Consider the following 15,876-nt stretch of genomic DNA (forward strand, 5'->3'; position numbering starts at 1 on the left):
TGGTAGCCTACGAGACCCTTATTGTCTTCTTTCATGTTTAGGAATTTCTGTACAGTGCTCAAAACTAAATTTTCCATTTTTGTAACACATTAGGTCTTGAAAACCAAGTTTTGTCCACAGCAAGCAAGCAAGCAAGGTAAAGCAAGCTTGAGGACTGTGAAACAGCTTCCGTGTCCGTGTCTGATAGTGTCCGTAAATTGGAGTTAAAATTATCATTATTTCTATATTATTTCAGTTGGGACATAAAAATCTGTCTGTATATGAGGAGTGTCCGTATCTTGGGGGTGTCCATAAGGAGAGGTTTCACTGTATCTTGGAGCAACAGTAACAAATATAAATTACACTCGGGAGGAAATTAAATGCAGGATAAATATGGGAAATGCCTGTTATTATTCGATTGAGAAGCTTTTCACATCCAGTCGCTTTCAAAAAAGTTGAAAGTTAAAATTTATAAACCTTATATTTCTGGTTGTTCTGTATGCTTGTGAAACCTGGACTCTCACTTTCAGAGAGGATCAGAGGTTAAGGGTATTTGAGAATAAGGTGCTTAGGAAAATATTTGGGTTTAAGAGGGATGAAGTTACAGGAGAATGGAGAAAGTTATACACGGCAGAACTGCACGCATTATATTCTTCACCTGACATAATTAAGAATATTAATTCCAGATGTCTGAGATGGGCAGGGCATGTAGCAGAGCAAATCCAGAAATGCATATAGAGTGTTAGTTGGGAGGCCAGAGGGAAAAAGACCTTTGGGAAGGCCGAGGCGTAGATGGGAAGATAATATTAAAATGGATTTGAGAGAGGTGGGATATGACTGTAGAGATTGGATTAATTAATCTTGCTCAGGATATGGACTGACAGTGGGCGTCAATGAACCTCTGGGTTCCTTAAAAGTAAGTATAAAGTATATCATCATAAAATCAAATACAACTTCAAGGTTGCAGCTGAGTTGATTGAATAGTTCATTAAAGTTGGGAAGATATTTTTCAGTACCAGGACAATGAAGTCAATGTGAGAAAGCTGTAGAGCACTTGGAGGCTTCAGTCAAATGCTTTACAAAGATAAGCAAAGAAACTCTAAAGAAAGATCTAAATATGCATGTTTAGCTAAAATTATGGTGTCTGTTGATTTATTTAAATATGGCAGTAGTTCGTGATGGCCTTATTATGAGAGATATAACAATTCCAGAAGCTGTTAAAGCTATTAAGCATAATGTTAAGGTCTTTGTATCTACGGTACATTCGCCAGTACCTTATGTTGAGCAAGCATTCTCTGCTTCAAAACAAAAAGTTTTCACAGATAGTGAACTACACAGCAAGATAAAGATAGCTGAAATAAACTCGGTCGATTTTACAGAAGCCTGGCAGAAAATCTCAAACAAATGTTTATCAATCCCATACAAACATCTTAATATTACATTCAGAGTCTAAGATTAGTGACACAAAATGGAAGACGGGTAGAAAAAAAGAGACTGTTGAAATATTTGTCTATTGCAAATACATACAGATATAGGCCTAACCTGTAGTGATACAATCATCTTAAACTTGTGTGAACATTTCCATCTTGAAGACAAGCGAAAGTTCAATGAGGCAAAGGCAAAGACAACCCATGATAGGTCGGCCCAGAGGGTGGGTGGGTGGCGAGAGGTTAAGGCTCCCACCTTTACCGACAATTGGCAATTTAATGTTCTGTTAGAGGCGGTACAGACCCCAGGGCCATAGTGCAGGTAGAAGGATTAGACCAATGGAAAAATCCATGACCTAACCCGCGACATTCCAGCTTTGTGAAGTTCAGGAAATATACGGACATCAACGTGAAACCATCAAAGCTTCGTAGTTTGTTACGTATTATAAATTATATTTAAATTTCAACTCAGAATGCAGAGAAGCATTAGTGTAATGAACGAAAAGGAATAATCTTCTAGTAAAAGAATTCCACAGAAAGGCTTTTGTTTATAAAAAAGTGTTGGGTCAACAGTGTCAGCATTTAATCCCTTGCCTTATGTGGCTGTGATCCGGAAGGAGGTTTGCAGTGGAGACTGCATGACAAAGAAGTAATCTTGGAATAAAAGTGCAGTATGAGTTTGTATAGAGTCTAGTCTGACCAAGGAGATTTCAATAGCACCACCTACAATTTTTTTCTAACTACAGCACTGATGTTCCCTAGTGAAAATTTGGCATACAAGAAAAGAATATGCTAAAGACAGGCTTTAAATTGCTCTCCTGAACAATTTGCTAAAGTGCACTCTTTGCTGTACCCTTCAAATGTAACAGTAGAAAGAGCTTAAGTGATTTTGAGCATGATTTTCCTCACACTAGACCAGGCTTGCAGAACTGGGCTAAAATTGTGGCACTGGTTTCACTCATCGGATATGTCACTCACCCCTTCCTTCCATCCCTGCATCATTGACTTGGTAGGGGAGGGGATTTGTAATCAGTGTCTGTCTTATGTGATTGCGTACGGGCCACAGATACATCATTCAACGTCGGTGGACTGTGGACAGGGAACCAACGCTTTCCCCATGCTTTCCACCCCTTTCTCGCCACTTCTGTATCCCTGCACTAGGCTTCCTGAAAGTATGTTGTGTAAGAGTGGATGAACATAGGAGAGTAAATCGAAAAGTAACGCACAATATGTGTGAACAACTATTTCTTCAAATGAAAATAGCAAAATCAAAATACAGAAGTTCACTGTTAGACACGCACTTAACGCACAGTCTCAGGCTAAATGTCGCCCAGTCATTATATCTGAACATCAGAAAACTGGTTGCAAAGATGAGAATTCAGAAATCAAGAACATTTTCATCACAACAGAATTAGTCTGGTTCGTTAATGTTTTAAGATCACACTTTCTTGAAAAAGAAGAATGTTTATTTTAATTCCGTGAGGTTAATGATTTTACTTTTCATTTTTACAAAGAAAATATTACATCTCACTTGACATATGTTAGGGGAAGAACAATTGTTTGTCTGAAGTCTGAATAGTGTATATTCAAAGGCCTAGATCTAACAGCACGTATCTGATTTTTTCAAAATTTTCAGAAGAGACATAAAACTGTTTACTATTTATAAATTCTATCTATTTGAACCAATGAAAAGCACAATAATCAGTAAGAATGTAGTACCACTGGGTAAGGTGTCATACATGCATTTCTAGGGGATTTAAAACCATTTTCAGATGGATACTTATATTCAACTTCGCTCTATCTTGAGGCATTGGAAAACGAGCATCTTCAAAAATAAGTGCGCGTGCAAGCACGCACGCACGCACGCACGCACGCGCACACACACACACACACACACACACACAGTGAACAGTAAGTAATGTCAATTTCAAGGTGTTATTCTTTAAGATATTTCTAACAAAATAGTGTAATACAATTTTGCTCCTGTTTGCTTCCTTTTCGAGATAAAAATTGTTTTATATGAAATATTTCATAGCGTGTTTTGGAAAAGTCATTGATTAATTTAATTTAATTTAATTCCCAAAATGCACAATCAATTTAAGAGAGTAGTGTATTATAATAAATGATTGAAAGAATTTTAGTTTTGTCCTCTAAATGTGCAGAAATTTGATCCGAACAAATGTAACATTTTAAAATTCCCTTTCTGAACAAAAAGTTTCATGCTTAATAGCAATGAAATGCTCATACTGCAGGGATGTCAAGGTCAGAGTACGTAAAAGATTCTATATGCTACCAAGCGCTCACGGGTTCCAATGAATCTATTCTGCAGGCAGTAGCAGTGAAAAAGAAGGGGTGAACAAAATGAACTCTATTGGCCTACCACTGCAAGATGAATTAAACTGCTCTTCAGTAATAGATAATGTGTTATGCTCATACAAGAAAACAAGAAATAAAAGCATGTTTTGCAGCATGTATCTCTGTAATAAATGCAGTTAATTATAAAATAGTAGAATATAACAAAGAATAAACATAGATTCTCTTTAACTTAAGCAGTTTTACATAATAAGGCCTATAATTAGTCTAATTATTGTTATTAACTGTTACATAATCATGTACTACTTATATGAGCATCAACACACTTCTAGAAACAAATTTAAATTCCTGACTTCTCGCGTAATTCAGAAGTGCTTGTTCTGATTTTTGCCGACCCCAGCCTTCTTATGTCCGGTGAAATAATGTTTCCTGCAGCAAAATAATTTCTAATGGAAGACCTGAAATGGCTAACATTCCAAGTCCATTGAAGTAAATTTTTCAGGACCTCAAAGAAACTATATAGGCTTGCATTATGAATATTGAAATAAAATATTTGTATGATCCAAAAACACAGACTTAAAGTCTGATTTAGGATATTCTTTTTTTCAGAATGACAGCCTATGTAAAATACAACTTGTTAGGTAAAAAGTCGAATATGGTAAATTTTGGACTTGGGATGTTTGTCAATTCAGGTATTCAATTTTAACTGTGTTGGTATATTTTCTGGGTTTGATGACTAAGGATCACAAAACAAATCCAACTTGGGCTGGAGCAGGTCAATAGGCCTATCTTTTCTTCCCAGAGATTTTTTAAAACATTGCACTATTTTACACTGTTGAACAGGAGTTCAATGACTGAAGGCATTGAAATTATAAAAATTGTGCTGTGAGATCTGTGACATCCACAATGAAATCTTCATCTGAAAGCTTTTAATAATATCTGTCGACACAAATTAATTGATTCTTTCCTTCTGATCTCAAATTCAAAACGTTCAGAATATATCTTTGAGAAAGTTAAGTTCCTCGCTCCATGTAGAGTCAACTAGTTCTGGACTATATTTTTCTATTATGAATTCTGATAAATATTCACGCAATTCAAAATACCTGGACAGAACTTTTTCTTGGCTTAACCAAAGGATATCTTAATGGTAAGAAACATTGCCAAACTGAGAATTTATGTACGAAAATCTGGACAATTTATAGATACAACTCGTAACTGACATGTAACGAGTCTACGTCATTAGCAGCACACACTTTTGTTTGTACTTTATTCCATAAACATAAATACAATGCTGTGAGGAAGTTCTACAATACATCTTCACATACATTTATTACTATTTAATGTGAATAAAAACTAACTAATTTGAATGTTATATCATTCTGTAGATGAACTAATAATTTCAGGCATTCGACACTGCTTGTCTTTGTAACTAAATAATTTCCACAAACCAATAAACCTCATCTTTCACTTAATTAAGAAGTCAAGAGTCTAGTCAGCCTGAAACTTACTGAACGACTTCTTAGTCAATGTGTAATGTACAACCCTTGTGTTCACCAATGACTTGTACCTGCGTGCTTTATGTGCTCTGATCAGTGCATATGGGTCATGAGCACGTTTGTGCTCTCGTTGATATCACTGTCACACTGCATGGCCATTCCTTTAGTGTCACAAGATGGAAATTACGATTGTTTCAATGATTATAACTCCAGAAATTCTGCCTTTTTTAATCATTCTGCAGGGAAGCATTACGCTGTAACAGGTCTATTTCATATTTTTATAGCTAGTGTTGGTGCCTTTGGTGACAAATGAATGACAGGAAGTGTTATCTAAAGAGACACCCAATTTTCGCAAATGTTTTTTTCTTTCACGAATATCTGCTAATTGTATGAACGAGACTTGTTCTGTAGACATGTTTTACGATCACGATTTGTCGCGAATTTTGCTCATTTTCCAGTTTTTTTTTCCAAATTTGGCAATTTTTTGCTTTAAACGCTATTTTTTCACGAATATCACTGAATCGTATATTCACTGGTCATGAAATTACATTATTTTATTTTTAACAATGAAATATTCAAAATAAGTACGAAAATGGATTTGTCTTTCATGTTGTATCATATGGAAAGCAGAAATCAGTGGCGGTTTCTCGGGGGAGGGAAGGGAGGAACGTCCTCCTCACATTTTTCTTCTTTTGAAAGTAAATATCAAATTAAATATATGCCTTGAAATTCGAGGAAGATTCGATAATTTTTAAGCTCACAGCTATAAGAAAATCTTGGTTGATCGAGTTTTAAACGACGCGCACTCATGTGCCGCTAGAAAACTGTGAGAAAGATGCGAGATTGTTTGTGTTGAGGAAAGCAAATCCTTTCCTCCTTTCCTGCAGTTAACACACATAGACAACAGCGCACTAGCGGCCAGAGAAAGAAGCAGAGTTTTAAAGCAAACGAATGAACAGTAAGGGAGGAGATCCTCCTCTGAATCAGCGCATGGGCGGGAAATAGAAACCAACTGGTCTTGCAGCAAACTCGCTACCGCTGCCATCTAACGATGCTGCATTCAACCAGACTATAACACATCTAGGAGGAGGCACAATATAACAGTTTTAACGCAAAGCTATGAAAGACACCATATAAACTTTTTTAAACTCATACATCAAAATATATTATTCATTGCATTTTATATAAGCTACTACTCATGGTTTGAAACTTTCGAGGATATCTGAAAGCTGAAGTTAGATTTATATAAAACAAAGAGAAAGCAGTTCTACGTTAGTATCGCAGATCTTTTTGGCCCTGAAATTCACTTCCATTCATTGTCTACTAGATAGGACAACAGCCAAGTTGTCAGTTTTGTACAAATATATTTGAAATTGAAAGTACTCCAAACTACATTATTTTTAACACAAAAAAATTAATCGGTCACCTGCAGCTTTGAGCAATAATGGTAGTATGACTTTACAGGAACTGACATTCTTCAAAAGCATGTGATACTGAACTTGTAAAATGTACATGTGGCAACACAGACCATCTGAGTGGGTGCAGTGTTCTCGCTTTCATAACAGATTATTTCTCATTCCCATTTCCGTAAAATGGTTCTGGTTATATGTTAGTAGCTAGTCTCTACCAACACATGTGATGCTGTAGTGTGCGCTAAAAATGCTGCGAGTTTGTGGATTTCCTTGTAATTGTTAATTTGTGCAATTATCCACCAATGAATGGAAGTGAAAACATATTTGGACAATTTAGGAAACTCAGTTTACAAGATTATTGCTATACGAAAGAGAAGGCCAACCCTCACACTACCTGGTGTTACATGTATGCATGTAGGCTAATTTGTAGCATGTTTCTCTCAAGAAGGTGTCATTTTGAGCTGTTAACTTCTTTCCTCCTATTAAAAAATATGCAGGAGCCGCCACTGGCAGAAATGCTTAGCTATAAAAAAATGAAAATCTGTGTGTCATGCATGCGCATTGCTTAAGTTTGTTAACACACTAACACAATAAGAAAAAGTGTATAAAAGATATTTACCACATTTCGAGCAAGAGTACGTAACAAAGATTAATGAATAATGTATTTTGAGAATTCGGCAGCCCAGTAGCTGGTGTAGTCAAAGTTTTAGAGCATGCAAATGAGACAATGTGCCAGAGCAATTCTTCCAGTCTTTGAAGATTTACACATAAAATATGAGCCATAAGACTCAGCTCAGTACATGACAGCTTGCGTGGTCTTTCTCAAGATAGTTTTTTCAAAACAGATGTTTCATATGCAATGCTAGTGTCACAAACTTAATATTGCTAGTTTGTGGTCAAAAGAATTTGTTGAACTGAACACTTGCATTCAGGAAACTAAGAACGTCTTTCTGAATGCACACTTGGAAGCATAGATATGTCTCATTTCTTAAAAAAAATACAGGTCCTGAGAAAAAAGTTGTCTTATTCCATTGGCTTGTGATGACCTGCTGGAATTCCTGGTTCAAGTCTGCAGTCTATCTAGCCGAATATCTTTCAGACATTGCAGGCTTCCTACAAGATAGAGAGAATGGTGGAGAAGCAGTTGAGTATTTCTGTAATATGACAGACGAAAACATTCTCCTCATTCAGGCAACAGCAATCTTCTTGTGTAAAAATTTATCCCTCATTACTCCAGCAACTGAGGTGAGTAAAGGAGGAAAGTATCCTTACTCATACAAGATTGAAAGTAAAACTGGACGACAGGTCCAGTAAATTTTCATTAGTGTACAATGGAGTGCTGGGCTATAATACGGAAGTTGACAACTTGAATATCCCAACCCCCAAAAAGCATTATATTCTTCAGCAAGGCATGGAAATGGCTGCTCTTCATTCAAAGACAAAACTTCCTTCCTTCAAAATGAGGACACTGCTCGCTTGCTCTACCAAAATTTAAGTTGTCTGACTTCAGACATGTGAGTCACAATATTCATTTCTTTTCCCAGGGATTAAAATTTGGATGCCACCTTTCCGTTTTCTTCCCAGGAATTCAAGTTTCGAGAATCCTGTAGGTGAATGAGTGTTTTACTATCAATATTTTTTTAAGTGTTTAAATTCAAACATTTCTTCACGATTTACATGTTTAAATATCGAATTTTTTCACGATTTACATAATTAATAACGAGTTATTTCACGAATTACATGATTAATAACGAATTTTTTCACGATTTACAGTACTTTTATTTACCGACTTTGATGTACATTATTCACCATTTTACAGTGTCCCTAGTTATCTACAATAATTACAAATAGCTTATTAGAGTTTTAAAAAAATCTGCTTTGCAAACGAATCATGGAAAGTGGTAGAGTATTATTCATTTCTATGTGATAGTCTTCCATTTTCTTTGAGACGAAACTCTGTAACATTGCCACATGCCAGACAGTAATTTTCCCACCTCTACTTGCAAATAAATATATATAGCAGTAGAAATGTATAATGTGGTCTATATTCATACATATAAAGCACTTGGTAAGAGTCAACTTCCGAGTTTCAAGAATGTAAATTAATACGATTCTGCATAACAAGATGTTTTCTTTAGCTGAGAAGTTTCTGGAATGTATACATTATGGACGAGCAAATTTTTGGGCGTGAGTTTTAAGGTTTTTTTAAAAAACTCAAAAACACTCAAAATACCTGTCTTATATCATGGGGAAGGAGAGGAAGCTTCCTAATTCTAGGAGCTCTGTACAGAGAAGGAGAAAAGACTTATCATCACCATTTAAGTTACACCAGAGATAGTCACTATTTCAGTCATCATGGTAAGATTCTAATAAATAAATGTACCTTAGCTGACAACCATTGACAAGAAACCTTTCATGGAGAGATTGTTCCACTTTCGTATTTGAAATTGATCAAGCTAGAAGGTCATTCGAGAGTTGGTGACACAAAAAGCGAGTAATACATAAAGCAGCATGCCCTTGATAACAAGATTAAAAGCTTGTTTATACATGCAAATACTCACATCAACACTCAGTCATGTAACTGAAAATGTAACCAGATGAGAGTAGTAAGTTGCAATTCCGACTCACCCATTAGAAGATTTCCCACGAAGAGCACTTGATTTCCTTGAACCAATAGTTGACTGCTCTTCTTGCCAGGCACGGAACTGATACTGGTGCTTGCTGCAACACCATGCTGACACTCTCTTGCAAATTCTTGAATGTTGATACCATACAGCTCCAAGTTGTTAATAAGTGTCACCTGCAAATTCAATAACATCGAAGCAAATCTCGAGTACAGTATAACTACCATCAAAGAAACACCCTTCAGTTATCTGAAGTTGTGATTTTGCTTAATATATTTTATCCATTACTTATACCAACATATAAACAAAATATATTCTACATGTTTATGGTACAGCATTACATTTCTGGTTTTCTTACACAATGTTAGTCACTCAAGAAAAGTGATGAAACTTTGACACTTCAATATTTAATAATTGTGTAAAAAGACTACATTTATTGTTATGTTATAACTTGATGACATTGATCATTACCATTTAAGGTAAGGAGTTGCTGTGATGCATGGTTCTGAAAGTGCCTCACACCACATACAAAATATTGTTTGCTGTAATGATTCTACATGAATTGTCATAGTCATTAACTTATTCAAATTGCCAATAAATGCAAGAAGTTTTACTATGTCGTGTCATGTTGTTGTTTACATCACCATGCCTTATCTGATGATTGATAATGAGATGTCGCAAATACACTATTCAGCAATCAGTTTCTTTATATGATTCGTATGTTGAAACAGAATTTATAACAGAGATACGAAGATTTAAACAAACCGAGCAAATATTGTACAAAAATACAGTAAATATGAAATTGTCTTCTTTCATTCTGATCAAAGAAATGAGTTACCGATTTCAGTGATCCAAATTACTGACCAAACAATAGTGACCTAAATGTGCTAAGTGACTTAAAATTCTGATCAATATTCAATGACCGAAATAAAACTTTGAGCGAAAAAACGTGACCAAAATGTCCGAAACCATTATATCTGTGACCCATAAATACATTGACCAAAAAACATTGACTGAAGTCGCTGTAAATCGAATATTGTCCCTACTTCCTTAAATGTAATATTATCTCAAACTAGGAAGTTCTGGATGATAAAACTGTGAACTGGAGAATAAGCAAAGGTTTGGAGTTATTATACAAGCATTTGCTTGGAAGACTTAGGAAAACCACAAAACCATATCACGATCTTGAGAATTAAACCTAAGTCACCACACTACTCCACAAGCAATATGAGTAATGAAGTCAAATACAGTTCCAACCGTTAAACCAGCGGTCATCGGCACACAGCACCCTCGGGCTAACGTCTCTTACCCGCAGATAAGAGACTGCACTATGGTGCATCTGTGGCTGTTGGTGAATATGCTCTCTCCTTCTTCCTGCTGCACGACAGGGCATATTACGCTACACCGCTTACCCTTTACCATTTCAACGAGTGCTGACGACCACTGCGTTAAACAATTGAAATTATTCACAAGCAGACTACGTCCTGGAACTTAACATCTTCAATGTTTCAGAACTACACACAGGGAAAATAGGTACGATCGGAAGAGTCAGTAAGCCAGAGTCCATAGCTCAGCAACAGGCAGTACTCATACAGTACAAGGGTGATTTATAGAATATTCATTGAAACTATGATTTGACTGGATCTGATAATAATTCAATTACTTAATCTTAATCACTACAATTATGTTTATAATCACTTCTCGCAATGTTTTACTCAAACAGCTGATTTGTCACTGCCTGGAGGATGGAGGACTCACTCGGGTAAACAAGAAAATGTTACACGTAAAGACTTTTAATCTAACTTCCTTCTGTCTAGAGAAAATACAGGAAAGTAGTATTCACAGAGCGCTAACTGAAAGTTTCAGATAATATTGCCGATATTTATGATAAATATACTGCACCGAAGTCATTAGTTAAATATGTATACTACATTCACAGCAAATTAATTTCGTTATATACGTGAATCTGGAAATTGTTGCCAGTTTCAAATCAGCCATCAGACACGAAAAATTAAATGCTCACCTTCTTATTTCCTGTGCGTTTTCCAACTTGGATATCAATGGGTTCCAGCTTGCCTTTGACAGCTGTGGGCTTCTCTCCACTAAATGTCATTTCATATGATCTACTCATTCGTCCTATAATCAAGCCCATTAAATCCTCCCAGGTGACTGCCATTGTGTTAGGATCTTGCACGGCGCTCTGGAGAACTTCATTTATCTTCACCATTCTAACAAGGACAAATTACAGCTATAACTAACTTTAAGTCTACATGCAACATTTACCTGATAACATACAGAATACAATGGAACACATTACAGTCCTTCTCAAATATGATTCCTAGAAGTACGACGGACAAAACAGTACAGTAACATTTTATTCCTTTACAAATACCTTCGTTAAAAAAAATGTGAACATGCTTACTGAGGATTCCATGAAATTAATTAAAAATAACAGTTCCTTCTTTGTAGTACAGTGGAAAGAAGATTTTTATGACATTTTAGTAAGAATTTAGCCATAAAAGTACATGAGTGGATGTATTGAAGTGAAACTCTCAGACAGGAACCACAAAACCTAAACTCGATCAGACATACTGAAAAACGTAATGGTATCATTTTGAAGAAAGGATTTATTTCTAGCAGGATAATCACGAGATCTATCTCAGGTGTATGCTTCAGGCTTCGTTTAATTAAGATAAGTTATCGATCAGGCGTTTTGGCTTCAACCCTATTAATAACATCTAGGTAGAAATAAACAAAACCCTGACCTCCCACCTATGAAGACTGGTTGAAGATGCATGGCAGCTCCTTACACTCATAGACACGCTTATGTGAGAGGTTACTCTATATAAATAAATAAATAAATAAATAAATTTGATTTTTACCTTCTAGTGGCCACAGTCACTAAACCCATTTATGGTAAACGAATACGCAATTTTAATAAAATTATAGCAGATATGCAACTTAGACGTACTTCCCAGAAACAAAAAAAATCCTGTGTATATTAGAACTCAGATTTTAATACTGTTGAACATTAATTTACTCAATTTTTCTAGCAACTTTTCCCCCTATGCTGAGACAAGTACTGTTCGACGTTCTTAACAGATAATATGGTAGATATTTCTCAAATACTATAAAGTACCTTTCTATATTTCCAAGGGCGTGTGAGAGATTGAGGTAAAATAATGTGTTTACTATGACCAGTCATTTCTTGAATACATGCAGTAATTCTTTATTGAATTTACAACATTGTTTACATCCAGTGAGGAAAAGAAACAAACAGAAGAATTAGCAACAAATGGAAAGAAGGAGAAAGGGTTGTGCTAGTAAAAAGAGAAAAGAAACAAAAAGACAAAAAAATTGTAACTGATAAGAGTCCATCCAGTACTTAATTTTCCACACTATTTGCGCAAGCAGATTACAATGTAAAGTTAAAGTTTCCTCAGTTCCTAAAACAATTTCCAAATTAACTGTTCTATTATTTATGTCTTAACAGTAGTAGTTAGATTAGAACAAGTCAAATTAAATAAAATATCTACGCTTTAAGTAACTATAAATCATCATATTATATAAAATAAACCACTATCCCACAGGGCATCTTGGAACTAATGAATTAAGTTACTCACTGCTTATCTTGTAGTTTCTCTTTCTTCACATAATCAGTAACATATTTGCGAACTTCTGGAATTGACAAATTAGTCCCTTTCCTGTAACAAAATTATAGAACAAGAAATTATCAAAATCTTTTATGTATATTTTGAAAATGCAAATTCTCTCAGATAATAATAATTACCTTTCAGCTAATAAGAAGAAAGGAATTCTTGGAAGCAACACATTCAATGACGCTTTCGTTTCATTTATTGTATTCCACACATCTTACAACAGCATTGTAGCTTTGAGATGTGGAACAAGTCAAAATTTTTACAAAAATATATAACATATACTAAGCAGTTTAATTTTAATTTATAAGTATAAACAGTTCATCAACTGGATAGAAGGGATGAATATGGAGATTTTTTAATTGTTCTATACTTTTCCTCTTGGCTCTTTGAAGTTTTAAGATAATTAAGCACTGTGTTGAACAATGTAACATATGAATTGTAAACCTCCATATTTAATTATAGAATGAAAGTATGTCATTTTAACTGTATTTCGCCAAGAGAAGACAAAATCTTAATGCATAGCCGGTAGAGCACAATTTAGGGGTAATATAATCCATATGTATTTCCCAGTTCATGTGTTTATTCAATTCCAAACCAAGTAACTTTGTACTTGAAGTGTCTTTGATATTAATTCCATTTAATCTGAAACTGAAGAGAAACTGAGCAGTATTTTGTGTATAGCCTAATTGTCTCACTTACATGGGTCACGTCAGCTAGTCTGACTGTATTGCAAACAAAAACATGCGGACAATGTTGTCACATTTACTTTTTTGTCATGTTTCGGCAGTGTAAGTATGACTACACTGTCAATTATTTTATATATGTTAAATTGACTATCAGATGCGTCATTTCTCAAGTTTATATTATCATTTTAGTGTAAGTAATTATAGAGTACTTAAAGACTCTATTTTAATGACAAATGAAATATAATAGCAGTGTCATCTTCTGAAAATGAACAAAAACAAGACATTCAAAATATGCTCATTAATACATGTGTATTATTAGCAACAGTGACCCTAATCATCCCTGCTGGCATCACTGTCTTCTATACAGGGCAAGTCAAAATGATGGACCCGATTTCAGTAATTTATTGTGTGAAATCTAACGAACATATCGTATTGTGAGACGTGTGCTTCGAAAGGTAAAATTTCAAAGTTTTCTTCAGAAACAACATAAGTGTTCTATGTGAGCACCCTGCGTAACAATACACACATCAAGCCAATAGTCAATCTCCTGCCAAACCCTCTGTAGCAGGTCACGGTCAATGGCTGCTCTGATGCGGGCACGCAAGTCATCCAGTGTCGTTGGAAGTGGTGATACGTAAACATGATCCTTTACAAAAACAGAACCCCAAAACCCCACATGAAGAAATCACATGGGGTCAAATTGGGAGAACGAGGTGGCCTACGAAGCAGATGTGCATCCTTCACACATTCATGGCCTATCCATCGTTGTTGCAATGCCCCATTGAGATGGTCCCGAATGCTTCCATGGTAATGGGGAGGGGCACCATACAATTGAAGCATGAACCTCTTCAAGCTGTGGGAGGAGCCATCATTGCATCATATCAAGGAAAACATGTCCTGTCATAGTGCATTCATTGAAAAAATAAGGTCCATATATCTTTTCATGGGAAATAGCAGAGAAGACATTTAATTTGGGGAAATCACGTTGGTGTTCCACAAGTGCATTGGGATTAGCAGTTCCACAAATCCTCACATTGTGCCTAGTTACTTTGCCTGAAAGGTGGCTGGCTCCTTGCGGCCAAAAGTGGAAACAATGTAGGGAAACTAAACTGTAAAAATGTACCTTTTGAAGCACATCTCTCACAATACAATACGTTCATTAGATTTCACACAATAAATTACTGAAATAGGGTCCATCATTTTGACTTGCCCTGTATGTACAGACGACCCAAGGAAAAATGGCCAGACTCTTGTTCACTCGTCGTTTCAAAGGAGGACATTTATGTGGCCTTCTAATCGATAATCAAGAATTAATTGAATGTATGTCACTCAAGTGATTTTCGCAACATCTGTGGTCTAGTGGACGGAACTCTGGTCTCATATACAGGAGATTAGGGTTCAATCCCAGCTGAGGAAGTATTTTTATTGTATAATTTTTCATTCCTTGTCGTTTATCATTTCTAAGTTTATACAATTTTTTGTTGTATGGCACACATTGAACACAAGACTGTTTTTTAAGGTAAACTCTAGAACTTATTGACTTGTCAGTTCAATATGTTCTCTAAACTACACTGGTAAAGTCTTTTCAAATACAAGACCATCCCTGAAATATCTATGTATATTAAAATGGACAGTGCGTCAAATTACGAATCTGGCTGGACAAAAAAATATTTTTCTTCATGAAAAATATCATTATTTATTCCGTGTATATTATTCACAACTGTTCCTGAATTTCCTGCACTAGAGAAACGCATCTCAGTGCAATATTGACAACACAGCACAGCCCTCAATCCGAGGTATTTCTGCACAAGCTGTTAATGCTATCTAGCAGAGTCATGTAGACAGTGGATGTCTGTAGTTGTATTTATGTTATCTGAGTGTTTGTGGTATTTTGATATAGAGAATGTAGATGAAAGTTTGCAAATTTATATTTAAAGCAGTTTCAGTAATTATTTGCAATAGATACTCAATAATGTTAATAATATTACTTCTATAAGAAATTAACAATTATTTCACATTTAATGTCTTTGACGAGATTTTTAACATACTGTGTCAAGATCCAAATTTTGCTAAAATATAGTGCAAGATCTCTAGTTTACGGCTACTATCAAATTATTTGCACATTATTGCAACTTACTTAATTATTTTACATTTTCGATGTCGGTGTGCACCCGGTTACCACGCGGTTACAGCTATTTGAAGAACTGGACTCGAGGATTCTGGCAAAAGAAACACTAACTATATGAAAATAAAAATATGAATATAGGAATGTTCTGAAGG

The 15,876-nt window shown here is 35.4% G+C and overlaps 1 protein-coding gene across 3 annotated transcripts in view; it reads right to left on the minus strand.

The window, feature by feature from the left end:
• The window catches only part of eIF2D (eukaryotic translation initiation factor 2D), a 56,945-nt gene that overhangs the window by 23,043 nt on the left and 18,026 nt on the right, over positions 1-15,876 (minus strand). For all 3 annotated transcript variants that reach the window (XM_069836765.1, XM_069836764.1, XM_069836766.1), the window contains exons 3-5: positions 12,875-12,955; positions 11,275-11,479; positions 9,256-9,427 (exon numbers count right to left, since the gene is read on the minus strand). In XM_069836765.1, the coding sequence (XP_069692866.1) occupies positions 9,256-9,427; positions 11,275-11,479; positions 12,875-12,955 (458 nt within the window). The remainder of the gene's footprint in view (positions 1-9,255; positions 9,428-11,274; positions 11,480-12,874; positions 12,956-15,876) is intronic.

Source organism: Periplaneta americana, chromosome 10 (assembly GCF_040183065.1).
Source record: "Periplaneta americana isolate PAMFEO1 chromosome 10, P.americana_PAMFEO1_priV1, whole genome shotgun sequence".
Classification (NCBI taxonomy): Eukaryota; Metazoa; Arthropoda; class Insecta; order Blattodea; family Blattidae; genus Periplaneta; species Periplaneta americana.